Source organism: Polyodon spathula, unplaced genomic scaffold, assembly GCF_017654505.1.
Source record: "Polyodon spathula isolate WHYD16114869_AA unplaced genomic scaffold, ASM1765450v1 scaffolds_1693, whole genome shotgun sequence".
NCBI classification, from domain to species: domain Eukaryota; kingdom Metazoa; phylum Chordata; class Actinopteri; order Acipenseriformes; family Polyodontidae; genus Polyodon; species Polyodon spathula.
Window position 1 is genome coordinate 1 of NW_024473169.1, and position 27854 is coordinate 27854.

A 27854-nucleotide genomic window follows, 5' to 3' on the forward strand; every position below is an offset into this window, starting at 1 on the left:
TCTTCACACAGAGAGTGGTGAGGGGATGGAATGGGTTACCTAGTCATGTTGCTGAAGGAGACTCTTCTTCACACAGAGAGTGGTGAGGGGATGGAATGGGTTACCTAGTCATGTTGCTGAAGGAGACTCTTCTTCACACAGAGAGTGGTGAGGGGATGGAATGGGTTACCTAGTCATGTTGCTGAAGGAGACTCTTCTTCACACAGAGAGTGGTGAGGGGATGGAATGGGTTACCTAGTCATGTTGTTGAAGGAGACTCTTCTTCACACAGAGAGTGGTGAGGGGATGGAATGGGTCACCTAGACAAAATTGCAATAATAGCCTTAGTATTTCCAACATAATTCTATAATTATTAACAGCATAATTAATAACATGTTTACAGATCGTCACACGTCTGGAGAATCGCTTATGCATGTGTGAGAACCATTTCATTCCTAATTATTATTTACGCTGTTCTGTGCGTAGTGTCACACGGGGTTTCATCACACCGACAGCTCTGAATTCACAGCTCAGCGGGGCTGTAGCTTACACCGGTTGATTTGTTTTGTATCACAGTGAGATCGGTCAATGTGTTTATTCTCAAAACTGAAGGGAATTACATTAACGACCTCCCGTTTTGTCCTTTCGCGGTTTCGTTGTCGCAGGCCGGCTGCAGCTTACAAAATAAAGGCAATTCATCATCTCTGACGCGACCTTTATTATCAGGGGTCGCTTACTGCTGTCTGTCAGTGAGGGAGACGTTGAATTGAAATGGGATGCATTAATTACTGTGCTATTACTAAGAAGCAGTGCAAACACGACACAGCAACCCAACAATAACACGCACGGCGATATTAAACAGGTAGGGAGATGTGCAGAAAAACCTCACTTGTTTTTGAGTCACAAAACTATTATTTTTAGTTGCCATTAAATGCAAATAAACAAAACATAAACCTAGTACCACAACAGGCTTAGGTACTAGATTTATGTGAGATCTAGCTCTGAAAAACCTTTCCGTATTCGATGCTGCTTTTTAAATCGGATCTCATTTCGGAATCCGCTTTTCATTCATTGGGATCTACCGACAGAACCGCAGGGCAAATCCTGTTTCATCTCGTCTCTTCTGTAGGTTCATCAACAGGAAATGCGGGTCCAGGCTACAGTGCGTGCTGCAAACGGGAGGCAATGATTAATCCGACTCGTTTAAAATTACATTTCGAATCAAGCAAGGGATGATAAAAATCAACAGCCGGGTCATTTAAAATTAAAAGCATTTTAAAATTAGGAACCCATCAGAATGGAGTGTGCATACAATCAGATGCTGATAAGGTCCAAAACACAGAACTGATTACTGATGGTGAAATATACTGTGCTCCTGTATTTTTATTTTTTTTTCTCTGCCCCCCCTTCTCTCTGTGATCAGTGCAGATTTCCTGCTGTCACATCTCCTGTCTGTGTGCTTGATGTATTGGATGGCAATTGACACAGTGTTGATTCTATTTGACAGATTACCCCGCAACAGACTTCAGCAGCAGGTTGAAGACGGCAAGATTCACGCACTGCTAATCGAGACCATGTCTTACTGTGAGCTGCAGGGTGCAGGAACACAACACAGCCGCCTCCGTCATGCCAGTGCCACAGGACAGGGAAAGGTTGAGGCTTGAAACCTGGGGCCAGGAGACCAGATCGCGGCATCAAATCCCAAGTCTCCCCCTGGAGAGCCGTGCAGCGGCATGAAACCCGGTCTCCTGAAACCCTGTTTCCATGACACTGAGAATATAAAGTCATCTCCTCAAATGGAATCTGTGATATTTAGCAGCTAGAAAAAAAAAATAAAAAAAATAGATAGAAAACGTCACCAGTGCTTTAGCGGTGGCGTTTCTGTAGGACTAGGTCGTGCGTCTTAGTTTTAACCATTTCTTACCCATTTAAAGGGTTGCAAACCCAGAGTCAAATCGTCAGAGTAAAAATAGGCGACACTTTAAAAAAAAAAAAAAAATATATATATATATATATATATATATATATATATATATATATATATACATTGCAAAGTCACGTGTTTGATAATGTCTGGTGCCCTGTCTGGAAATGTACACAGAGGCAGTAATCCACTACCAGTTTCTGACGACTATTCTGTGCTGCTACCCCTCTATTATTAGCACTAGCAACTTTATCACAGGCCCCCTTTGAAGGAGAGCTGAGCAAGGGTTTACAATGTACCTTGTCATCTGTCATTATTAATAAGGGAGACCAAACAAATAATAAAGCATGCAATTAAATAATCCTCTTAGACTGTGTTGCTTTTTTTTAAACCTTATTTTATTTTGATATAGACAGATAAGTCAACATCATATCTTTCTGCAATGAAGATGGTCAACTGCACAGCCCCACCTTCTGGTAGGAAGTGGCATTACAGTCAATGGAGCTCAAACAAAACAGCAGTTGCTTGGAATGAAGGGATCTCAAGACAGTGAAAGATTTCCCCAAACCCATGCGGGGAGGGGGGGGTGCCGGGGCAGGGAGAGAGGGGGGGCTTGCAGCTATAGCCCCTGCATTAAAAGCAAACTAAAATACAGCGTGAATAAGGTACCTCTTACTTTACAAGAAGCCATTTTTGTAGGTGGTTTATTAAAAGTGAAAATACTTTTATTATTCTGCTTCAAAGCTCACAGACAGGCATCGTCTCTGTATATTTTTGCAAGGTTAAATAAACCGACGTCAGTGTTTAGCAAAAACAAAAACTGGCAAGAATGAAACAGAGATTCCGTTTTTTGGCCCTAAAGGTAATCCGGAGAGCCTCGCACAGTATTGTGGTTCGGTATCTTATACATGTAGCTATAGTAAAGACAGTTACCCATACCACCATGAGAAATACACATCAGCAACCCCAAACATAGGTGGCAGACTGGCTCAAAGGCTGTAGAACTAGAACTTGCCTTTACTGTACCTTTATTGAGCAAGAACTGTTCACTGCATCGCTATTGACTCAGTTCAATGTCAGTACATGCTCTGAACAGTAATAAGGCTCATACAGAATGTAAAACCTGCATTGAGAGCCCTGAAGTCTTTCAAAGACTTAAACTGCTTGAAGTATATTGTATCGAAAACAGATGCAATGGAACTGCACCAGCGCTGTCTGGAATAAAGAACACGCCATGCTGTACAGAGTAGTGTGTGCCCCCTTAAATAGCTACCAGGTACTGAGAGAATACGCCAATGAAAGAATATTTATCCCTTCGCTAGTAATTAAACTGCAGATTCACGTACAGCAAAGCGATTAAAAAAAATATTAAACTGTCAATTTCAACTGTCACTCCAGACTTTGGATACAAACATCTAAAAAGTTTTGATTTCTTCAGCTCTGCCGCTTCTGAACTATTACACAGTTACACCCACTTACTTCACAGACAAGTTTCACAAACTCAGAATGTTATACGTTCAACAAAACCCACACTAGCTTTCAGAAAAGTATTTTCAAGAAGTATTTATTTTTCAATCCCGATAGGTACATGATGTCTGCATTCGCTTTGAGTTCTTATCACGTTTCTGTAACCGGCTTAGAGCTGCTTGGGGCTTGTCTGGAGAATCCTAACTGCCAGGACTCCGTCCTCATTCCAATGTGACAGCGTGACCTTTCAACTCTGCCAGCCCCGCCTCCTCCTCATTTATACAGAGAGACTGGGCTACAGAATGTTAGTCATTGAATCTTTTTAAACTTCAAAAAGAGCAAAAATCAAACCATCACATTAGTTAGTTGACTTTGTATTTTGTTTGTCTGCAGAGAGGCATTTTTAAAACAAGCAAAAATAATTAAAAAAAAGAACCAAAACGACAAGCATTGATGTAACAGCAAAAAATGTCCAGGCAATAAGATAAGCAATAGTTCTTACAGTAACAAAGACCAGCTTACCACCTTTGCTCATTGGCACAATATATGTAGGGGTAACCCTCCCACGAACCCCCCTTTCCAAATATTTAGTGTCTTTTTCCCCCCCTCCACACTATTAAAAGCATCCCGACACAAAAGTGAAATCAAAATTAAAACCCAGCGAAAACAAAACTGAAAAGAGCAAATCTCCAGAACGGACATGTCCCGTTGCATCGCTCTGGTCAAACCTTTTCAAATCTCAAACCGGTTCTCTCTCTCTCTCAAATCCAACTCGCTAATATATTCATATATTTGGAAGCCAGTGTTAATAACAACACGGTCCCAGTAACCATTAGGGTACATATAGTCACCAACCAGTCTTATTAAGAATACAGTTTAGCATTTTCTAAATTTGGCTTCACATATTGTCGCTTTTTTTTTTAATAACATTAGACTTAAATATTTTTAAATCTTTCCAAAACCAAAAAAAATGATTAAAAATAAAATTAAAAAAATACAACAAAAATAAAATCACAGGAGTCCCTAAACCAGAGTCCTCTTGCTTCACAGAACTGAAAAGTTTCCAGGAATAACTGCGTCACAAAATCCTCATTTCTTTTTGCCAAAAAAGCTGAACCTCTTCTCCCTGTCGCGCTCCTTGCCTTCTTTGTTCCTCATCGTCACCCCGCCTGCTTCTCCGCTGTTGGGGGAGATGGGGGGCATGGTCATGGCACGACTCAGCCCCTTGGGGGCGCTGGGGGACCGCTCCGCTGCACACCCGCCCGAAATTGAGGCTGCTATTGATCGAATCCAAGTGTTCATCTCAGGCTGAGCGGAGAAAAAGGGAGAGTGAGGTTAGACTGAGGAGATTTAAAAAAAAAAAAAAAAAAAAGTTAAAAACATTTTCACCCAGGAGATGCACAGCGGCTACCGCCCCCTGGAGGAGAAGCTCTGCAGTTATTTGAGCTCACTGGGTGCCTGGCCAGCTGGGGCCGCTGTCGCGCAGTTAGGTGCACTCCCCCTGCACACCACACAGCCGTGCCTTTACCAGGGGAGACCCTCACACCACACGCTCCCCTGACTGTATGACTCCCCCTGTACACCACACAGCCGTGCCTTTACCAGGGGAGACCCTCAGGGACCCCTGCGCTCCCCTGACTGTATGACTCCCCCTGCACACCACACAGCCGTGCCTTTACCAGGGGAAACCCTCAGGGACCCCCTGAACATTTAAAAACATTTTTTTTCTTAAAAGACGTAACGAAAAACAGAAAGAAAACACATGGGAACCAAAATTACCACGACACACAAGAAAACAAGGTCACTTTGAAGGTCCCGTTTCCTTTAAAACAAATTAATTACAATAAAAAGGAACTCACGTCATCTTTTGCCTGGAAAAGGAACTCCTTTCCTTCGCTTAGCCTGGGAATAGAGAGAGAAAAACAGGGTTAGCATGCACTGTCCTCTAGAGGCGAAACAAAGAACTGTGTTCAGAGCCCAACATCCCCATGTTCCAGTATGCCTGGAGCTGGCGCTGCTGTTGCCGTTGGCAGGAGAGCTGGTTTTCGCCCAGATTTTGACCTTATCGTGGGCTGATGATGCCCTTCGTTTGTGTGACCCTTGTATGTGTGTATATGTGTGTGTGTGCGCCTGCGTGTGAGAGAGAGCGTGTGTGTGTGTCTGTGTGTGTGGGAGGGGGCTGGAGTCTTGACCCTTTCACAGGCACAGCACACATTAAGCATATATTCCTCATGCAAGAGGGAGAAAGAGGAGCAGAGCAATTCTCAAAGATTTGTGTTAATGTTTGTGTTCTCGTGTTAATCTCAGTTTAAAACAGGGAGACGAGGACAGAGATGGCAAGTGGAAAAGCCTGGAGGGGTTCTCTCTCCTAGGGCTAGCATATATAAGACTGTGTGTGTGCATCACTAAACTGCACATGGGAATGACTGAAGAAACACTGAATGTGAAATACACTGGCCTGTGCACTGACTGCAATGGGAATCCTTTATGACATGCTTAGGCAAGTCTGGACCCATTTCACACTCATGTTTAAACAGGAAGGTTTGGAGCGGACAGTGGATCTGGACTCCGTACCGCAGTTTGAAGACGTGTTTCCTCTTCTTGTAGTCGTGTGCCACCTCACACACGGCCTCCGTCAGGCTGACGGGCACCTCTCCGTGGTACGGGATGCCAGCGGCGGCGCTCTTACTGTCTTTATAGAAACCGAGACTGTCTTTTCGAAGCACGCAGTGCACGTTCTGCCAGGACCTGAGAGAGAGGAGAGGGAGAGGGAGAGGGAGGGAGAGAGAGGAGAGAGAGGGAGAGAGAGAGAGAGAGAGGGGGAAAGAGAGAGGGGGAGAGGGAGAGGAGAGAGGGAGACAGAGAGAGGGGAAGAGAGAGAGGGAGGGAGAGAGGGGGAAAGAGAGAGAAGAGAGGGAGAGGGAGAGAGAGAGAGGGGGAAAGAGAGAGAGAGGGAGGTAGCATATTAGTTAAGATTAGGCTTGCTCCTTTTCAACGCGCTCACAAAGAACCGCATTAAAATCACTCACCTTTTAGAGTAAGGTATTTATTTTTGGCTCAAGTTCTCTATTGAAACATTATGGTGCCTGTTAGCTGTGCACCGGGCTGCAGGGGCTTTGCTACTCAATGCCACCATTTTCAATTCATTCTTTCTTCTGACCAGCAGCTGACCAAACGCACCCGGGATGTCCAAGAGAAACCCCAGCAAGTGAAACGGGTGTCAATCATACCCAACGCTTTCCTATTGGTGGCTTTGGATCCCAGTGTCTCCGCCCCACTCAATCACAGCTCAGCTGCTCAGAAACAACTCATGAAGTGATTGTGCTGAAACCTGTTGTACAGTTACCAGTGGGTGTTCCAAAGAGTATTTATTCTTCATATTTCAAATGGCCAGATTGGAATTCAGAGCTCCCCACGGCAATGCTTCATTTGAAAAAGCAAATGTCTCCTCATAAGTAAACGATGAATTACTCTGGGTTTAAACAGAAGCGGTTCTTTGTGGGTAACTCGATCAATTTGTGAGTAAAGACCAACGACTCATGTCTGTGTTCTCTGTAACCCACCCCAGACCCACCCTGTGCCTCCTCCAGTCTGCTTACCTGCTCGCTGCTTTCTTGGAGAAAGACTCCATCTCATGTTTTCTGCACAGCATCCCCTCCATCTGCTCCCCACCTGCCGGCTCCGGTACCTTGCTGGGCAGCGTTACTGTGGGTGACGGTTCGAGGCGAGCCCCTGGCTCAGAGGAGGCAGCCAGGCCGCTGTCCCTCTCTCTCCCTGGACCGTTCACCGACTCTGCCTCGGAGTCCTGCGGACAAACACACATCGCGGTCAGAGTCCGCTCCAGTCTGTCACACACGCAAATCAGACTCCAGTCAGAAGGTTTGTTTTAAACATTTCAACGCTTCAGACGACCCCTTTCACTGACTTCTCACCAGGGTTACAATGCGAGTCCTTCCAGTTGTTGTTTTTACTTTTTTAGCAGCCAGACTGATCCATAGATAACACACCACAACACGTAAATGAAAAACACAAACCACACTCAAAACACGGCAGGTACATGGCCAATGAGAGAGCTAGGAGAACTTGAACAGGAAATCGAGGTATCACACAGGATGCCAGCTTCAGCAGAAGAGAGCCCATCCGCACTGAGAAACACACCCAGAGCCCCCAGTCCTGAACTAACTCCCAGCACCCATCAGAAACTGCCTGTTCTGTGCAGATTATTTAGGGCCATGCTACTTGCGTTCAGTCTGAAATTGAAGTTAGGGCCAAGCAACGGACAGTGAACTTAACTTCAATGAGTGCCACCCGATAGCTTTAAAAATCTATGTCTTTTACAGCTTATTCGCTTTATTATAATGATCACTGCCCCCCTCTGGTAGCTATGCTGTAGGTCACGCCGCCACACAGGAAGTCATAACTAGAGGCAGTCCAAAATCCGCAGGTAACGGAATTCCCCGGAAATCACAGAATTCAGACTCCCACGGAATTCGCCGACTCCCACAGATTCACCACATTCTGCAGCTACAGCATCAACATCATCACAACGATCACAAACAGACTGCTCAAGGCACCTGAAACACATCACGGAGTTCTTCTAGTTTGTTAACTGTCTACTTCAAAAAGCAGGAGTTAACTGGAGTTGAGGCTCTGAAAAATGCGGCCCAGTAAGATGTCTCATGTGACGCGATGTTTTTGTTTGACAAAATATTTTACTGACAAAAACGCTTGCTGTATTAAATTAGAAGCACTTCCCCAGCACAGTTTGATAAGATCATGTTTCGTTGATTTCCCTTGTTATAAGCCATTAACACAAAACAGACAGCTACTGAAAATGTCTGCGGATTTCCCTGCGGATTTGGATTGTCTCTAGTCATTAAGTACCAGGAAGCAGCTGGAACATTTTCTCTATGTGACACTGCCTTTGTGAAATACCATCACATTCCAAACACAAGCCACGCAACAAATGACAATGAACAGAAGAAAAAGGGAGCCAGTGCTAGTGCTAGCGCTAGGAGAACAGGAGATTCTAGAAATCTTTGTTAGCATTCCTATAAGGGACACTTTGACTCGAAAGCCCATGCTTTATAACGATCTACATGAGAGCTCCACTCTCGAACAGCGCGGCCGAGTTCTTCAGCAGGTGAGCAATGGAGAGACACAATGAGCACCAGAGTGGAACTGCAGTGGACAGCTGAAGAAGCAATGAGATGTTGCTCTATGCATTACAGACAGTACTCACAGCAGGTTTTCGGGGCTGTGTAATATTCCTCGGTTTCATGGTCACTGACACTGGCTGTGAACAGAACGAAGGCAACACGGGCGTTAGCATCCTCCACACTGCGCAGGGAACTGCCCGAAGGAGCGTCCAGACTCGCTCCGGAGTACTGTCCCTCAACTGGATCGGTCAAGCTGCGTTGAGGATTTCTAAAGGTGAATAACTGACCTGTCGTTTCCAGTGAAGGATCTTACCTGTTGTGCTCTTCCATTCGCTGTACAGGGTTCAAATGTGCAGTTTTGAGAGAAGTACATAGCTAGGCTCATTTTTAATTTGTTAATTTTTAATTTTTTTTTCAGGAGCTCATAAAACCGTTGTTGCACGTATTTAGTTTTGACTTCTTTACTGAAACGTCATGAGACCTGTTAGCTGTGCCCCGGGCTGCTGGGGCTTTGCTACTCAATGCCATCATTTTCAATTCATTCGTTGCTTCTGACCAAACGCACCCGGGGATATCCAAGAGAAACCCCAGCAAATGAAACGGGTCTCAATCATACCCGACGCTTTCCTATTGGTGGCTTTGGATCCCAGTGTCTCCGCCCCACTCAAGCTGCTCAGAAACGATTCATGAACCGAAAGCACTGAAGCCTGTTGTGTCATTAGCAAGGTTCATGAGGTTCCAGTGGAGAAGCCCCAGTGAAACTCTCTAAAAAGGTGAGTGATTCATTACAGTATTTTGTGAGCACCTGCTGAAAGCAAGCAAGTAACCGAAGCACACATGAATTTGCAGGTTTATTTTCTCTCTCTTTTTTTGGGGGTAAAATGAACACACTCCCCATTTCTTTTTTTTGGGGGTGCCTGCTTGCATTTCAAAAGGTATCATTTTGAAATGACAGGTTCTATTGACAATGTTTTAACACGGGGGGGGGGGGGGGGGGGTCATAGTCTATTTTCGTGAACAAAACCCAATTCGACATTTCTCGGCCTTTAAAAATCCTCAGTACTCAAGTTGACATTTCTCAGCCTGCTCTTAGTGAAATCCTCAATACTCAGACTCTCGGGAGCTATCCAGGGCCTGGGAGTGTTGGAAATTATGGTGGGCCGTTGGATCATGACGCACTTCCTGTTTAAGATATGGGAGCAGGAAGTGACACGAGACAACAATAAAGGACAAAAACCCAGGACAGGTTTAGAAAGACAAAACAGAAGGACGAGACTTGATAAAAACAGACACAGGATGCTTCAAAAAGGTGTAGAAAAGATTGCAGTTGTACCTATGTGAAATTACCTATTAAAATCTGACTGAAAAACAAACACAAACATCTAAAATCTGGCGACTCCTGCTTCATTTACCAGAGGCTGGCCTTAACACTGAAGGTGGCTTTACATTGGTGTCAATAGGAGCAAATAAAGACTATAAAAGTTACCTTAATTGCAAAGGGGGCTCAATAGAGGTTTGACTGGACATGCTTATTGTCCTACAGATGCAGCAGTGTGCAGATGTGTCAGAACACCTCAAGACTGGTCATTGATCTCCTTTCTATACCCACCTGCATGTGAGTGGGTGTGAGAATTTCAATTTCCGTTCAGTAATCACTGATATAGAAACAATAGGCACTCGCGGGTGAAAATGCTAGACCGCTTTGTGTTTTAATCAGGCATCTTAAAACAACTTCTAAAAAGTCTCTCTGGCTCTGTGTTCCTTTTCTCTTACTATTTTAAAAGAATTGCACGTGTGCCTTATTAAAGTCATCAATTAAATTAGACTATCACTAATTGGTCTATTTTGACAATTTTTCAATCAATGGGGTGTTCAGATACAGAAGCAATGGGGCGCTCTGATACAGAAGCAATGGGGCGCTCTGATACAGAAGCAATGGGGCGCTCTGATACAGAAGCAATGGGGCGCTCTGATACAGAAGCAATGGGGCGCTCTGATACAGAAGCAATGGGGCGCTCTGATACAGAAGCAATGGGGCGCTCTGATACAGAAGCAATGGGGCGCTCTGATACAGAAGCAATGGGGCGCTCTGATACAGAAGCAATGGGGCGCTCTGATACAGAAGCAATGGGGCGCTCTGATACAGAAGCAATGGGGCGCTCTGATACAGAAGCAATGGGGCGCTCTGATACAGAAGCAATGGGGCGCTCTGATACAGAAGCAATGGGGCGCTCTGATACAGAAGCAATGGGGCGCTCTGATACAGAAGCAATGGGGCGCTCTGATACAGAAGCAATGGGGCGCTCTGATACAGAAGCAATGGGGCGCTCTGATACAGAAGCAATGGGGCGTTCTGATACAGAAGCAATGGGGTGTTCTGATACAGAAGCAATGGGGCGCTCTGATACAGAAGCAATGGGGCGCTCTGATACAGAAGCAATGGGGCGTTCTGATACAGAAGCAATGGGGCGTTCCGATACAGAAGCAATGGGGTATTCTAACACATTGGTGTCGGTCACTTGGAATTACAATTCAGGCATACCTGGGCTAAGAAAATGATAACAAGCAGCATTTGAATGAATGCACTACTAGTGCACAGTGCTGTCTTTACACAGAGCTGCACAATGATATCTGTTATATCAACACTAGTGTTTTATGCTGATCAAGTCTGCTTGCCGTTTTTAACGCGGTCCCTTTGAAAGGACGTAGGGTGGTTGTATGCTAAGAACGGCGAGAGAATGGAAGGTGATAGTTTGATTCCTCCAGCTGATTTAAACACACAGGGTGTGTGAAGTAACTGAGCGGCTCAGAGCGAGATCACTAATGAAATCCACTCTGTAGCTCGGAGCTGCTTCGAGGGAGCGGAATTGAGCCGCTGTGAAACGGGTTCTTTCACTGAGCTGAGCAGAGCGGCTCACTTCCTTCACACACCTGATCTTCAGTCCCAGTGACAGACTGAGGCATCAGGTGTGACAAGAGGAGGGGGAGGTGCTGCAGTGACAGAGACGGTCCAGTAGAGAGCACTCACCTGCGATGAATCTAGGTCGCTGTGAACTCCATTCACCGAGACAGACTGGTCCAGGGTGGTCTGGTCCAAACTTGTGCTGTACAGAAAACATCAGGAATATTGAGAGCTTGTTTTAAACTCTTCTTACCCCTCCTCTGGTATAATGAATATTAGAAATCATGAACCCAAAGCCTGTCCAGACTACAGTCAGGGTTACGAACACCAAACTGACCGCTCTACAATTCACACCCTACAGGTCTCCCTGCTTTACCATTTTCTTGCCTATAGAATTTCCACATGGGACTTCATTCCCAGCCTGATCTGATCTAACTGGCTCCGTTCCTTAGCTCTGCAGGGTTAATGTCTAGTTCAAAACCAGCACACGCACACTCCCCTTAATGGGACCAGTAAGAGATCCTTCACTCTTTACCAGTGAGTCCACATCACCCAGTGATATAAGAACATGAATCATTGAAGACATTGAGAAAGGCTTTTAGATGAAGCGTTTGGCATCACATTTGAGACGATCTGATCACTTCTAGATGAGCGATTAGTTTATAATGTTAGAAGTGGAACCGGGACAGATGTTCAAACATTAGAACAAACACTGCTTGGAATGTATTACAGAAAAATTCATGATTCATATTGAAACATCATTCATAAAAGCACTGTGTCAGAAAGACTCAAAGCAAACCATCTACAGCTCTGGCCAAATGATTTGCATAAACTATATGAACGTCATTTTTATTTAGCATCATGTGGTCACAGAAACTACGAAATGATATTGCACAACTCTACCAGAAGCCATAATAATAGTACAGTAGTATTTAAGGTTAGATTTCGAAATGTTCCATTTTTTCAAAGCGACATGTCGTTCAATGTTACTGTAACATTTCAGCAGGTTTCATTTGTCTTTGAAGTAAAATTCTTTTTACGGGGGCGATGCAAAGCTTTTGGCTTTAGCAGTACATTCTACAGTAGAAAAGACTGTTGTGCCTTTACTAATTACAAAATCCGACCCCCCCCCCCCCCTTTCCACACAGTGACCTTACCCAGCGTATGTGTCCTGTGCCTCCTCCTGTGTGGGCTGTACCACCTCGGGCTCTGGTGGAGGGGGTGTGGGTGGCCTCCTCAGTCTCTCTTCCTCTTCTCTCCGGCGCTTCATGTCCTGCTCCTCGAGCTACAGACGGGACACAATTCCATTGTAAGAGACTGAGCGAAACGAACGTCAGTGACTGCTTGATGTTGTTTGCAATCATCCTGAGTGCTTCTGGGTTCTGTTGCTCCTCTAATATTAAAAGTTCTTCTCAGGTTTCTCTAAATCAGTCTTTGCCTGGCTTTGCTCGTGCCCGGACTTAGCAGCCTTCCTTATTCCAGTCAAATCACGCAGCCACGTGGCTTTTCAACAGTGGCAGGCAGAGTCGAAAGGTCACACTGTCACATGATTTGAATGGAATGAGAAAGGTTGTGCAGTGTCCACACAAGCTCCAAGCAGCAAAAAGCCAGGCACAGGCAGGGTTAGAGAAAAAATCTGTGTCTGTGTGTCGCTCACCGTGGTGAGTTTCTCCAGCAGTCCAAACCGCTCCTCCCAGCCCGCTGCCAGTTTCTCAAAGGCCTCGTGTCTCTTGATCAGACTCTCCACCTCGTCCACGTTTCCCCCGAGCTCCGCGGCACGAACGATCGGCTCCTGACTGGCTAGCCACGACTCGGCAACAGAGGCATCACGACCAAACTGCAGCACCTCCAGCACTGCAGATAGGAGAGAGAGAGAGAGAGAGATCAGACACTGCACAACAGAACACACTGAGACACACAGACAGAGGGAGAGAGGGAGGCATGTTCACAGTCATTCCTATTGCTTCTATGAGGTCTATGCCACGGTGCTTTGAAGGGGGGTGCACAGTGAAGGGGGAAGCACAGTGAAGAAGGGGGATGCACAGTGAAGGGGGCGCAGTGAAGGAGGGTGCACAGTGAAGAAGGATGCACAGTGAAGAAGGATGCACAGTGAAGGGGGATGCACAGTGAAGAAGGGGGATACACAGTGAAGGGGGATGCACAGTGGAGGGGAGATGCACTCACCGATCTGCAGCCAGCCCATCTTCTCCTGCCACTTGTTGTTGATCTCATCCCTCTTGTCATCCAGCTGCTTCAGTTTCTCTCTGATCTGAAACAAGAGGTTCAACAAATCGTGTTACTACTGGAGAGCTGATACGACAGAACACAGGAGAGCCACAGAGCACGCACATTCAAATGACTTTCTCTTTTCCTGCCCTCTCGCGCCTCTATATGATGTGTGCTTCGCATTGAGAGTACGCTAACATTGTGTGTTGAGTTGTATTTTTTGTTTTGACAGTACTTTCAGGAGCTGCTCTTCTGTTCCAGTTGCCTGCCATAGATATATGAAACCTAGGCTAGACCAGTCCAGGTGTCTTTATATTAGTAAGCAGCAGCTATAAAAGAAACACATGCTGTAGCTGAATGAATACCTGGTACTACCCACGTTTAAAAAGTTCTCTGTTTCTACACGTGTGCTTCCTAGTTCACCTCAGCGTGTCTCCACGATTACTGACTGAAATCAATTCCCCCTCCAGGCGATCAATTAAGTGCCACGTTGTCTGAAAGCAAGTCTTTCCGAGACGCATGCAAGTCCGTTCGTTACCAGACTGCCCGCTGGTTTCTCTCAGGCTCACCTCCTCTGAAGCGTAGTGGTTCTTTGCCAGCAGCGAGCTGCCCATCTCGATACTGGATGTGAAGCTGTCGGCGCGAGCCTCGATTTCAGCCTTGATGTCCTGGTGGTTTGTGATCACGAGCTCCGCTGACGACACGTCCCTGCGAACACAACAAACCACGTGCCAGACTCGCTCAATACTGAAGACCTCTGAGATTTCATTCATTATAGACAACTAGAAAGGAAACCATTTAATAAGGTGAATCTACACTTGCTAAGCAAGATTTGTGTCCTCACTGGCACAGTGCCCGGCTCTGGAATGAGGGAGGGTTCATCGGACACAAGCGTTGAATACGAGTCTCTGAAACTGCAATTATTGACACTCCTCAGGACAGCCAGGTCTTAGTGAAGCGTTGCTATAAAATCTTCAGATTTTATAACAAACTGATAAAATAAAAGGCAATTAAAACACACAGTTGCTTTCACATTTCTTTAAGAGCTGCATATTTGAGATCTGTAGCTAGTGAGGGAACAAAAAAGGGGTCATATTGACAGGAGTGATTTTGTCAGCTCCAACGACTTTGCCAGCAGTACCTGGGGTTCTCGTGGGCGTCGATCTGCAGGTTCACCCCGTCCATCCACAGCATGAGGTCTCGCACCATGTTGACGAAACGGAACTTCTCCACCGTGTCCAGCAGCAGCTGGCACCGGGCGTCGCTGGCAGAGAGCAGGGCGCTCCAGGCCTCCGCCACGCTGCGGTCGTGCCTCTGAATCTCCTCCGCCTTCTCCCCAGCGTAGGCCTTCTGCAGCCGGGACGCATCCTCGTGAACCTGCCGTACCTGAGAGAGAGAGAGAGAGAGAGAGAGAGAGAGAGTGAAGGGCAGAGACAGGGCCAGCCCTTCAGCAAACGCAGCAGGGAACTGGGCTTCTGAAATGCAATCCATGCTTGTTTGCTATTTACCAGGTCGCGAGACTGTCGCCTTATTATAATTGTAATGTAAATTTGTATTTATACTAACAGTGCAGTACTTGTACACTTCCAGCTACAATGCTTCACTGCTCTGAAGTATTGCACAGTCCTGATCATTTTGTATTTGTTCATGTATGCAAAAAAGGTGGAAAAATGAAAACTATTAAAATATGTGTTAAGCTGATCATGTCTGGGCAAAATATGTGTTAAGCTGATCATGTCTGGGCGAGGCTCTGTGCTCCTGAGAGCTCACTGCCTGGATGTCGTGCTCGTATGTGTCTGTGATCTGTGTTCCTGACCTGTCCGCTCAGTGCCTGGATGTCGTGCTCGTATGTGGTGTGCTGTGATGAGCTGATCATGTCTGTGAGCGAGGCTCTGTGTTCCTGACCTGTCCGCTCAGTGCCTGGATGTCGTGCTCGTATGTGGTGTGCTGTGATGAGCTGATCATGTCTGTGAGCGAGGCTCTGTGTTCCTGACCTGTCCGCTCAGTGCCTGGATGTCGTGCTCGTATGTGGTGTGCTGTGATGAGCTGATCATGTCTGTGCGAGGCTCTGTGTTCCTGAGTCCGCTCAGTGCCTGGATGTCGTGCTCGTATGTGGTGTGCTGTGATGAGCTGATCATGTCTGTGAGCGAGGCTCTGTGTTCCTGACCTGTCCGCTCAGTGCCTGGATGTCGTGCTCGTATGTGGTGTGCTGTGATGAGCTGATCATGTCTGTGAGCGAGGCTCTGTGATCCTGACCTGTCCGCTCAGTGCCTGGATGTCGTGCTCGTACGTGGTGTGCTGGCGATGCAGGTGCTGCACGGTGTTCAGGTCTCTCCCCAGCTCTTCGGGCAGCTGGGTTCTCTTCTCCTGGATCCTGCCCAGCGTCTCCTTGGCGTCCTGGTGGAAGCGGTGCAGCTCGTAGGAGGCCGACAGCATCTGCGTGCGCGTGTCGATCAGCTCCAGCAGGTCAGCCCAGGCGTCGTTCAGCCCGTCCTTCCACTCCGCCACCGTGGCGTTCTCCGGGTGTCCCGAGTCGATAAGCTCGTCGGCCAGAGCATTCACCGAGTCCACGCGCTCCTGCCCGATCGCACTGGTATCCCGCGCAAACTCCCGAAACTTGTCCCTCAGCATCTGAGCAGGAGACACAAGCAGAGCCCGGATTGCAGTCAGCTGCCAGCGCTTTTTACAGAGCAAAGAGACAACCCCGAGAGGGCAGCGGTGGAAGAACGTTTAGGGTGGGGCACATGGTCTTTTCTCATCCCCAAAACTTTCCTTTTCTATCTTAGTTTTCCTATTTTACAAATCAACGCTGCATTTAGAAATTTACAGTTCAAACCACAATTAGTTCTCTCTCTTTTTTTAATGTAATGGTTTAATTGTTCATGTTTCTGTGTGTGAAGCGCTTTTGGGACCCTTGTGATGAAAGGCGCTACAGAAATGGGAAATGTTATGCCTATGGCCAAATATTTTTCATCACCCTATACAGTGAACTCATTTTGCTTCACAAATTCAAGTGAAGCCTGCTTAATAACGCTTTCTCGTTTTTTATATACTCGACGAAAAACTGACCAATTAAAAAATGTGACAATTCGAAATCTAACATGAAATCCTGTATTACTATTATGGCTTCCAGTAGACTCTTGCAATATCATTTTGTAGTTGATTACATATTAAATAATATCTAAATTATGTTCATATAGTTTTTTTTTTTTTTAATTAATTATGCCTCTATCCTAAAATTCTAGGTGATGCAAAACTTCGGCCACATTGTAGATACAGCCTGTACTGAGCCCCAGAGTGTGCTCAATGCCTTGCTCGTGTCCTGCGTGTCTGGCTCACCGTGACATGCTCGTAGTCCTGGCCCAGCTCGTGGGACCCGGCCACCACTTCCCTCTCAGAGATCCACTGCTCCAGATCATCCACCTCCTTCTTCAGCTGGCACAGCCTCAGCCTCTCCTGCAGCTTCCCTCTGCGCTCCTCCGCCAGGTCCTTCAGACCAGCATAGAGCTTATCCACCTGAGCCTGCCGCATAGTGATCCGCTCGCTGCAGGGGGGAGAGGGGGGATGGAGAGGGGGGAGAGGGGGTTATACACAGTGCCACATAGTGATACACACATGTCGAACATAGGGTGCTAAATGATGCAAGCCCCTCTACACTCCACGAGGTCAGAGAGCCTTTCAATGCAATGCTCTACACTCCACTGCTTCCCTCGCCAGGTACTAACTACTAAATCAGATTCAGAGGTGAATGGTGCGCTGGGAGGAGCCTCCTCCTTCTCGTTCCCAGGCTTCTTTTCCTCGCACGTTCTTATGACGTTGGGAGTCGCCCCGCACCCTGCTGACGGTGCTCTGGCGGGTGTTACTACCACTGCGTTGGGCCTGTACTCGCCTCTCAGGGTGCTCGCCGGTCACCATGAGCCGGCTGCCGTTGGCGAGCTGGTGGATGGTCTGGGCGTAGTCCTCCAGGGCCTGCTCCACCCCCTGGTGCCTCTTCACCATCGCAGTGGCGCTCTGCTCGTCCTGCACACACACACACCGCAGAAAACAGCAGCCAGTTTACTCACTGTACTGCAGAGTTCAGGAAAAAGCACACGCACACACACGCACACGCACACACATGCACACAAACACACACAAGCTAGTTTACTCACTGTACTGTAAAGAGTTCAGGAAAAGCTTACAAGTATAACGTTCTAAGTACAGCTGTGCAAAGCATGCTGTTGTCAGGCTGCTGTCTGGGACAGAATGTTTTATTCCCTGAGAAAGAATCAATAGACCTGACCTCACCTGACCCGGTGCAAGCAGGAGTTGTCTGGTGAACATGTTGCTGACACACAGTGGTAAGCCAGCACTAAGCTTTGCAAAGGGGTGCAGAGACTGTATAAACTGCAGCACTTGGAGGTGCATTGGAGAAGCATCAAGATCCTCCGTGAACGCACACCAGCGCCGAGTCTGATGCTTCTTCCACAAACTGGGAACTCATTGCTTCATTTCTGTTAATAACTCGTGACCTCATTATTGTGTCTAATGGTAATGATTACGCTGTAAAAGTGTCCTTTTTGATTAGTGGGATCAGTAAAGAAAACTTGTTAAATTCTGAAACCCTTGCTGTGTGCGCTTCTTCACACAGAGCAGGACAGAAATAAATCACTTGGTTTCCTTACCGTACCCCCCTCCCCCCACACACACACAGAGGAGTCCCTACGCAGGGGTACTGTCCTGCGTGTCTCAGGTATTTGTATTCAGCTGACTTTTTAAATTGGCTACGTACAACAATTACACAAAGTGCACCAAATAAAACCGAATATGAAAAGGTTGGTGTGTTTAACACACCTCTGCCAAGGGAAAGTGTGTTTGAAAACAAACACTGGAGGTACCCCGGTCTATCAATGTCTTTGTGATGCAATTTACTACATAGTTAATGATGTCACCATCTACTGTTCCTTTCTATTTAACCCTTCAGGCATCATGGTACTGAGTCTGTTCGTTTATTTTCCTTTATTCTTGTATGCATATTTTAATTTTTTGTCAAGCATTGAGCTATTGGTTCATTTACTTTTAATTAATAATAATAATAATAATAATAATAATAATAAATAATAATAATAATAATAATAATAATAACAACAACAACTAGAATTTGCATGCAACTTTACGGCTTCCAAGGAGTTGTTGAAATGTAAGCATTCTGATTGGTTGCCATTCACTCAGTTGTAGACATCACTAGCGGTTTTGGAGACATTTGTGTGTTAATTAGCTATGGCCACCACACCACTGAACCAACCGGCTTCATTTCGAGCACCGTGCATCTTGGACAATCTCTAAACATGTGTACAAAGTTTCAGAACCCTGCGATAACTGGTTCCCGACAAGAAGATGTTTGAAAATTGTCCAAAATGTGTCGTAAAATCCAATATGACTGCCAAACCATGTGACCAATGGCATTCATTCAGCTGTGGACATTAGTTCCCATTGGCTTCTACAACTCTGTGAAAATTCAAGAGTTTTCGTGCAACGGTTTTCATTTTATGCAACTTAAGGTTTTGTATGCTGAAAGAAAATTAATAATAATCTGAAGAAGCAGAAGAAGAAGCAGCAGATGAAGCAGAAGAAGCAGAAGCAGCAGCAAAAGAAGCAGAAGCAGCAGCAGCAGAAGAAGCAGGAGCAGAAGAAGCAGGAGCAGAAGAAGAAATGCATGAAATATTTCTGGGATTGCTTTGCCAGCTGCAGCACCTCTAATTCAGTCCCAGACGCTCACCTTGGCCTTCTCGTCAGACATCATGTGCAGCTCCTGCTCCCCCATCCACGCCTCTGCCTCGGCTGCGTCTGCGTAGAACTGCTGGGCCCTGTGAGCCTCGGTCAGCCGGCCGTGCCTCTTCTCCCCCTCCGAGATCAGCTGGCTCCACATGTCTCTGAGCTCCGCCAGCCTGCCCTCCAGCGGCCCCGCCCCCCCTTCCTCCTCTCCCCGCCCTCGCCTCATTGTCAGCCCGTGGGCCTGGATGTCGTCTATGCGAGGCTGGTGCCCCTGGATCTCCTTCTGAAGAGTCTGAGAGAGAAAGAGGGGTGACATGAATTCAAGTCGGGGGCTGAACACCCCATCCTGACAATCACAGCCCACAGCTCTTAGGATCACCAACAAGTCTTTTATACTTTACAGCTATGGCCAAAGGTTTTGCATCACCCTATAGCAAGGGTCTCCAACCCTCGTCCTGGAGATCCCCAATCCTGCAGAAACGAAAACCAGAAGACCCTGTAGCTCTTCAGGACCAGGGCTGGACGCCTCTGCCCTATAGAATGAACTACACTTCGTGAAATCGAACGTGAAATACTGTACGACTCTTACAGCGTCCGGCAGACACCGGAAGTAGTTTCTTTGATTCCGTGTTAAATAAAATATCGAAATTACAGGTTTTGTTTTGTTTTGTTTTTAAAATGATGTCTTGATCCTAAAGTTTTAAGTGATGCAAAACATGTGGCCATAGCTGTATATACACAGTGCCTGGCCACTTTATTAGGACCTGTCTGTCTGATTGATTGGGTTTGGCATGGCCCTGGTGTGGGGTGTGTTCTCCTGTTACACCCTGGTGTGGGGTGTGTTCTCCTGGTACACCCTGGTGTGGGGCGTGTTCTCCTGGTACACCCTGGTGTGGGGCGTGTTCTCCTGGTACACCCTGGTGTGGGGCGTGTTCTCCTGGTACACTCTGGTGTGGGGCGTGTTCTCCTGGTATACCCTGGTGTGGGGCGTGTTCTCCTGGTATACCCTGGTGTGGGGCGTGTTCTCCTGGTATACTCTGGTGTGGGGCGTGTTCTCCTGGTACACCCTGGTGTGGGGCGTGTTCTCCTGGTACACCCTGGTGTGGGGCGTGTTCTCCTGGTACACCCTGGTGTGGGGCGTGTTCTCCTGGTATACCCTGGTGTGGGGCGTGTTCTCCCGGTACACCCTGGTGTGGGGTGTGTTCTCCTGGTATACCCTAGATCCCTTAATTACTCTGGAAAGCCAAAAGAATGTTGACCTTCCAGCAGCTTGTGGAGTCCATTCCACATTGTGTGGACAAAAAGTAAACATCCCCTGGGGGGATCGCTAAGATGCGTGTCATATCAGATCAAATGGCTTGTAAACATGAAGCTAAATTATATGATAAAGATCTGTGTCACTGACATGCCCAGAGATTAAAACAGCATGGCAGTGAGATGGTTCATCTCCAGACACCACCTGTGCTGGAACTCTGTGGAGAGAACCACAGCATGCAGCTGTGTGCCGACCGTCTGCCCGGGGGGGGGGGGGGGGGCTGTGGACGTGTACCTGGTTCTTCTTCATGAGGAGCTGGACAGAGGGCAGATCTTTCCCGTGGTCCATCGAGGTGGCCAGAGGCATGCGCTCCTTCACCCAGAGCTGAGAAAGGAGAGAGGAGAGAGGAGAGGGAGATGTGGAGAGGGAGAGGAGAGAGGTTATTAGTCTCCACATTGAGGGTGTAGACAGCAGGTGTGCACATTTATTACAACAACTAAAAACTTGTTTGCAGAGTCAGGAACATTTCAGACTTACGACAGATCACCATTCCCAAGGTGTTCATAACTGAGGTTGTGCTGTATTGTTAATTTACATTGCGTGTGTGTGGGGGGAGCAGTGATCATTGATCTAGTGCTCATAAGAGGGAAGCAAAATCATTTTAAAAGAAAGGGCTATCACTCTTCTACCACAGGGGGGCAGCGATAGTGTTCCTAGTGCAAATTTAAGAGGGAGAAAAATGGTGAAGCCTTCTTTGTTTGTTTACGTGCGTGTCCATGACAACACACCACACATCCTGCTCTCCTGAATAAACACGGCTCTCTTGTAGCACTTCCCATGCACTGCTGTTTGACTCAAGTCTACACAATAAACAGCTCTGGCCAAAAGTTTGCATCACCCTATAGAATGAACAAACTTGGCTTCATAAGAGTCTAATGAAACCTGCTGAATAATGTTACGTTAACATATTGAATTACATGCAGTGTTACTATTATAGCTTCCGGTAAACTTTAGAGAGATCATGTTGTGGTTTCTTTGAATGTTAAACAAAAGACCTCAATTAAATGTTCATATAGTTGTTTTTAAATGAAGTCTCAATCCTAAAATTCTAGGTGATGCAAAACTTTTGGCCACAGCTGTGCAGTATTTTCACAAATCCTAACGCAGAGAGCTGCTTCGACGCAGACGGCTTCTCGGTGCGTGGGAGAATCTCACGGGCTCTTACAATCTCATCCTCCAGATCTCTGTTGAACTGGTGCTCCTCCTTGGAGGCGAGCAGCTTCATGCGCCGGGCTCGCAATGGCTCCAGCAGCAGCTGGAAGCGTTCCTGGACCCCCCTCTGCTTGGCGTCCACCTCCACGGTGTTGCTGTCGTCCTGGGACAGCGCCAGGGCCTGGCTTTGGAGGGCTTCTACCTCCTTCTCACGCACTTCCATCTGATTCTCCAGCATCTGAGACAGGGGGGGGGAATTTAAGCAAGTAAAAAAAACCTGGCACTTAAATAAACAGAGCGTGTGAAAATAAAGTGGCTGAGGAGCGCTGAATAAATGGACCGCTAAGGGTTAAATGTTTAGGCACAACTGCTCTCCTACCTGCTGTTTCTGGAGCAGGATATTGACGCTGGTCAGATCCTTCCCGAAGTCATCGCTCTGCAGCTTGCCGGACAGGTTCTTCAGCCACGAATCCAGAGAGGAGCAGCTCTGTGTGAACAGCTCCGCCCTGTTGGCGTCGAAGAGGCACTGCGCCTTGGTCTGGGTGGTGTTCTCAAGCTCCTTCCACAGACGCTGCAGGTCAGCGAGCTTCTGAGTGACCACAGGTTCGAGTTCCGGCTTCTCACACACCAAGGATTTCCCCTCCTGCACACACACAGGTTAAAAAAGATTGTAAAGCCTTCGCTAGCACTGCTTCAAAAGGGGCCAGTGATTTGAATTGGGTTTTAATGAAGCTTTGGCTAGCCCTTGTTTAAATGGAGGGCTGGGATCATGTTGCTTGTGCAAATAAAAAGGTAAGAATGCGGATTTTAAAGAAGGCTTGGTTTGCACTCCTTTGAAGGGGGGGCAGTGTTAATGAAGATGACGAATGTCTGTCTGTGTGTGTCTCTGTGTGCGCGTGTGTGTCTGTCTGTGTGTGTCTCTGTGTGCGCGTGTGTGTCTGTCTGTGTGTGTCTGTCTGTGTGTGTGTGTGTGTGTGTCTGTGTGTGTCTGTGTGTGTGTGTCTGTCTGTGTCTCTGTGTGTGCGTGTGTGTCTGTCTGTGTGTGTCTCTGTGTGTGCGTGTGCGTATCTGGTGAGTGAGTGCCGAGTATCTGTGAGCATGTCCCTGTGTGTGTGTAAGCATGTCCAGACCTTGTCAATCTTGTCCAGCCAGTCTTTGTTGGACGCCAGCTCAGCCATGAAGGCCTGGTGTTTTTGCCACTTGCTGTGGAGGTTCCGAGCCTCATCGTAGGACAAGTCCTGAGCGGTGAGCATCTTCTCATTGATCCAGAGAGTCAGCTGGGAATCAAAACAACACCACAACGTGAGGGCTTCAGCCACACCGCCAAACACTCCCACAAAGACCACAGCAATCCCACAGCAAAGCAACCCCTTCTGTGCATCGCCTCACACAGCAGCGGTTACACTGGACTGCTGCAGCAGCACCACAGTTAATTCAGTCCCTGGAGTCTGAATGCAGTGTCGTGGTGCGGCGCTCTAAAGTGTCCCCCTCCTCCTTTCATTTTGAATCTCTTGCAGGTTGCATAGGGAATGCAAATTAAAAGGGGGACCTTTTTGACCGTTCCACCCCGACGCAAGTGGCATGCTTATTTATCAGATGATTTTTCAGCACACATGAATGGTTTGCTCCCAGTCCTCCCAGTTTACCTCCTGGCTGTCCTGGAGGAAGTGCTGAAGCTCCCGGTTGTCCTTCAGCTTGGCCAGCAGCTCAGTGGCAGCCCGACGGTTCTTCTGGTGTCTGAACGGAGACAGAAAGACAGACGCTTTACACTGTCCTCCACTGTACCCTGCGCAAGCCGGCTTTGGCTTGTCCTCGCTGTGCTCTCCCTCCATCACCCTCTCCCTCTCCCTCTGGAAGGAGTCAGTCTTCTCAAATCACCTCCTTCCTCTCCCTCTCACTCTCTCTGGATGGAATCACCTTCTCCTCCCTCCCTCTCATTCTTCCTCTGGAAGGAGTCAGTCTTCTCGAATCACCTCCTCCCTCTCCCCCTCACCTCCTCCCTCTCCCTCCTCCCTCTCCCCCTCACCTCTCATGGATGGAGTCAGTCTTCTGGAATCACCTCCTCCCTCTCCCCCTCACCTCTCATGGATGGAGTCAGTCTTCTCAAATCACCTCCTCCCTCTCCCCCTCACCTCTCATGGATGGAGTCAGTCTTCTCAAATCACCTCCTCCCTCTCCCCCTCACCTCTCGTGGATGGAGTCGGTCTTCTCCTGGATCTTGTCTGAGTTGGCGTTGCCCTCGCTCATTAGCTTGCGTCCCGTCTCCACCACGCTGCTGATCTTGTCCTCGCTTGCGTCCATGGTGGTGAGGAAGTCCTCGTGTTTCTTGATGGCCGCCTCGGCTCCCTGAAGCGTGGGGGGCATCTCTGTGTGGGAGAGCACGTACTCCTGGGGAAGAGCGGGGAGAGGGGGCGTGAGTCAGGGGCTTTAGTTATAGGTACAGTTGCAAAACAGTGTGATCAGTGTGTGATAGACCCGGATACAGCGTGTGTTAGGGATGGCTCTCTAGACAGTATGTACCTGGTTGTTGAGAAAGCCCTCGGCCTGCTTGACGTCCCTCAGGAAGGTCTGGAAGTCGAAGGCTTGGGCCAGCAGATTGCGCCGGTTCTCCCACATCTGCCTCAACTCGTTCCAGCCCGTGTCCAGGGCCTGGAGACGCTGGCTCAGGAACATGTGCTGTGCGTCCGTCTGCCCCTGCGTCACCTCCTCCCCCACTGCCCGCATCTTCTGATAGTCCTCCTTGTAGTTGTCCACTTCGTTCCTGATGTTCTGGTGCTGGGTGAGCAGCCTTTCAGCCTCTGCGAGCGAGGTAGGGTTGTCCTCAGAAGCGATGGCCGTCTGGGTGCGCGACAGCCAGGACTGGAAGTCATCCAGATCCCTCAGGAAGCCCTGGATCTTGCCAGCCTCTCCCAGGCTCTCCTCCCTGGCCTTCATGGTGTTGTTGAGGTCCTCCCACACCTCCTGGATGTCAGCGAGCCCCGCCTGGATCTCGGGCTTCTGGCTGGGATGTTCCTCCCCCAGTTTGGTGGCCTCTTGATTCAGGTCATCCAGCTTGCCCTGGATGGCCTCCAGATCCCGCTCCATGCCGGTCAGCTTCCTCTGCAAGGCCATGACTCCGGCCAGGTCGTTGCCCAGCCCCTGGGTGGACTCGATGACCTTGGTCTTCTCTCTCATCCAGGACTTGATCTCGTTGCACTCCAGGTGGTAGTTCTGGATGTTCAGAGCAGAGGTCAAGGCTTGTTTCTTCTGGTTGGCGAGGTTCTGGAATTCTCTCCACCTACGAGGGAGGGAGGCAAAGGGACAGAGGGAAGAGTTAATAACCGTGAGTATCTCTAAGTCATCTCGAGTGGTTTCCACTGAACCCCGCTGTGAACACAACCCACAATAAGCAACATTGAAATCGGAACCTCCAATTCTACACACAGTTTCTCATCAACTTTGATCCTCACTGGTCAGTGGAAATGATTAACCACAGCTATAGCCAAGAATTTAAATTTAATTTTTTTTAGCATCATGTAAAATCACAGAAACTACAAAATCACATTGCGAAAGTCTTCCAGAAGCCATAATAGTAATACTTCATGCTAGAATTCAAAATCTTTCACTTCTAGTCAGGCTTCATTCGACTTTATGAAGCAGAATTAGTTCATTCTACAGGGTGATGCAAAACTTTTGGCCAGAGATGTAAGTGTGACACATGGGCAAACTTCTACATTCCCCCCTGATTCTAATACTGTCAATAGCTTAAGAATACATCAACGTTACACTGAAGCTGGCATTCCGTCACACTGATGCCCACCTGGCATTGAGCTGTTCCTGTGTGTTGCACACCTCCACCTGGCGCCTCTGCTCCGTGCCCAGCAGCTGCTGGGAGATCTGGTTCACGTCCTCAATTCGAGTGCCCAGGTTGTTCATCTCGGGCTCCAGAGTCTCAAACCTGCCAAGAGGGAGCAAAGTCAGCAACGGAACTCAGGGGTCCCAGAACCTGGGTTCGATTTCACAGACAGACCCCTTCGTTCACGCAGCTGCCATCAAAGTATTTCTTTAGCAACGCTCCTTTTAAGAGTCATAAAAACACACGTCTCTAAAGCAGTTAAATCAGCAAGATTCTTTTTTTCACTGTAAAAAATGGCTTACTTCACTAAAAATAGGTATTTCAAGATATTTCATGACTAAACACGCTATGCAGAAAAGCAAAAAAAAAAAAAGCAAAGTCATTTAAAATGGGTTATTTTCACTAATCGTGATCATCTTCCTAAATATTGAAATGCTTACCTGAAAAACAGTAAATGCTACATTGTAGAATATTCTGTTTATTATATCCGCCTTTTAAAGACCATTAGTGAAATATCAAAAGTCTTTAAAAATAACAAACAGACGCATGAAATGCCCCCCTTCTTGTACTGGACAGCGCGATCTATAGCAGAAAGATTTACAATCTTTGATGTGTCTTTTTCACTGAAGACATTTGAAGAAATGGTGCAGCTCTATGCAGTGTGTGTTCAATCCTTTACCGGAAGCAAACTAAACCGGCTGCCTGGACAGACAGTGCGTCAAGAAGGCAAACGCTTGCTGTGTTTATTTTCAAGTTTAAAAAATATCTATATTACACTATTCTTTCAGAAATGGGAATTTGGATGGGGAAATGCATATTCCACAGCAATGGGTAAATTCAACAGAAAACATTAAAGCAGACGAGAGTCGACTATTCCTAGCCTACACCCATTGTCCTAGATTCTGAGGACAGCTAAGAGATAACAGACTCCCATTCTACTGCAGATTTCCCTGATCACGATGTATATGTGAGAGGTACGGAGTATTCAAATTAAAAGTAGTTTTCTGATGCCCAGTGTAGTCACGCGGCACAAACTGATTATCTACAGGGGAAGAGAGAGAGGCAAGCAAAGCAACTTTAACGGTCTTCGCTAAACTACAGCTGGCGTGTAAACATTCTGAATGCCCGTACGGACTCAATGTACAGCGGAAAAACCCCTCACCTCTGCTGCACCACCTCCAGGTCTTCCAACTTGTCTGGGATCTCCATGGCGTTGAGCCACTGCTCCTTCTCCCCGACCCACAGCTGGCAGGCCCCAGCCTCGCTGAACATGCAGTAGAGTGCCAGGGCGTCCTGCAGGGCTTGTCGGCGGGCCGCAGCCAGGGCCACAAGCTCCTCGTAGCGCTGCTCGATGGCAGGGAGACGCCCCTCCACCTGGGGGGAGCGGGCCTGCTCGGCGGGGAGGCTCAGGGCTTGCTCGTGGAGCGAGTCGATGACGGGCCTGTGGTTCAGGATCTCCTCGTCCACGTCTTTCTGCTTCTTGACCAGCGTCTGGGTCGAATACTCGTCGTGCCCCACCTCAGGGCTGGACACGAACCTCAAGGTGTCCAGGATCCAGGCCTCCATGTCGTTCGCTTCGGCCTGGAACTGGTAGAGCGTGACCGCCTCCCGGAGCCGCTCCTCGCGCTGCTGGGACACCTCCTCGAGGTGGCGCCACTGGGCTCGGATCTCTGTGATGCGTTCTTTAACCTGCATTGAAACGGGTGGTTTAGGGGTTTCCTGAAAACTCAATTTTGAAGCAATTTTGAAGAGGCTTATCGACTCTCGCAAACGTTTGGTATGTGCTTTCAAGTAATTTGCTGTGATTCACTAAACTTAAAAGCAGACAGCGCTCTCTAAATTAGAGATTCAAGCTGGAAATGGGAGCTTTTGTGAACAAAAACTAAGCAAGCCCAGGTGCTTTATCTAAGCGGTGTGTTATATCAGATCAAATGGTTTGTAAGCGCCAAGTAATATGGAAATGTGAAAAAGATTAAAGATTACGAATAAAATATGTCACTGAAAAGGCAAATTTCTGTAGGAGTAGGACTTGATCCAGAGAATACAGCTGGGGGGCGAGTATGAAGGCACTATCTCAAAGCGTTAGGCCTTTATCACCCGGACAAGGTCACATGACCCAGGCAGCCCTCTTAGGCCACAAG

General features: G+C 47.6%; 1 protein-coding gene across 2 annotated transcripts in view; it reads right to left on the reverse strand.

The window, feature by feature from the left end:
* Nucleotides 1-2603: 2603 nt before the first annotated feature.
* Nucleotides 2604-27854, reverse strand: part of LOC121310039 (spectrin beta chain, non-erythrocytic 1) — a 34261-nt gene continuing 9010 nt past the window's right edge. The window contains exons 13-36 of one of the 2 annotated variants that reach the window (XM_041243245.1): nt 26876-27402; nt 25678-25815; nt 24399-25155; nt 24064-24266; nt 23525-23615; nt 23009-23155; nt 22258-22521; nt 21892-22116; nt 20961-21050; nt 19416-19703; nt 17547-17677; nt 16997-17201; nt 15914-16288; nt 14799-15043; nt 14227-14365; nt 13616-13700; nt 13089-13285; nt 12589-12716; nt 11558-11633; nt 8613-8666; nt 6970-7175; nt 5945-6118; nt 5230-5272; nt 2604-4678 (exon numbers count right to left, since the gene is read on the reverse strand). In XM_041243245.1, the coding sequence (XP_041099179.1) occupies nt 4460-4678; nt 5230-5272; nt 5945-6118; nt 6970-7175; nt 8613-8666; nt 11558-11633; nt 12589-12716; nt 13089-13285; nt 13616-13700; nt 14227-14365; nt 14799-15043; nt 15914-16288; nt 16997-17201; nt 17547-17677; nt 19416-19703; nt 20961-21050; nt 21892-22116; nt 22258-22521; nt 23009-23155; nt 23525-23615; nt 24064-24266; nt 24399-25155; nt 25678-25815; nt 26876-27402 (5007 nt within the window). In that variant the 3' untranslated portion in view covers nt 2604-4459. The remainder of the gene's footprint in view (nt 4679-5229; nt 5273-5944; nt 6119-6969; nt 7176-8612; nt 8667-11557; nt 11634-12588; nt 12717-13088; nt 13286-13615; nt 13701-14226; nt 14366-14798; nt 15044-15913; nt 16289-16996; nt 17202-17546; nt 17678-19415; nt 19704-20960; nt 21051-21891; nt 22117-22257; nt 22522-23008; nt 23156-23524; nt 23616-24063; nt 24267-24398; nt 25156-25677; nt 25816-26875; nt 27403-27854) is intronic. The other variant, XM_041243246.1, reaches the window with a different exon arrangement.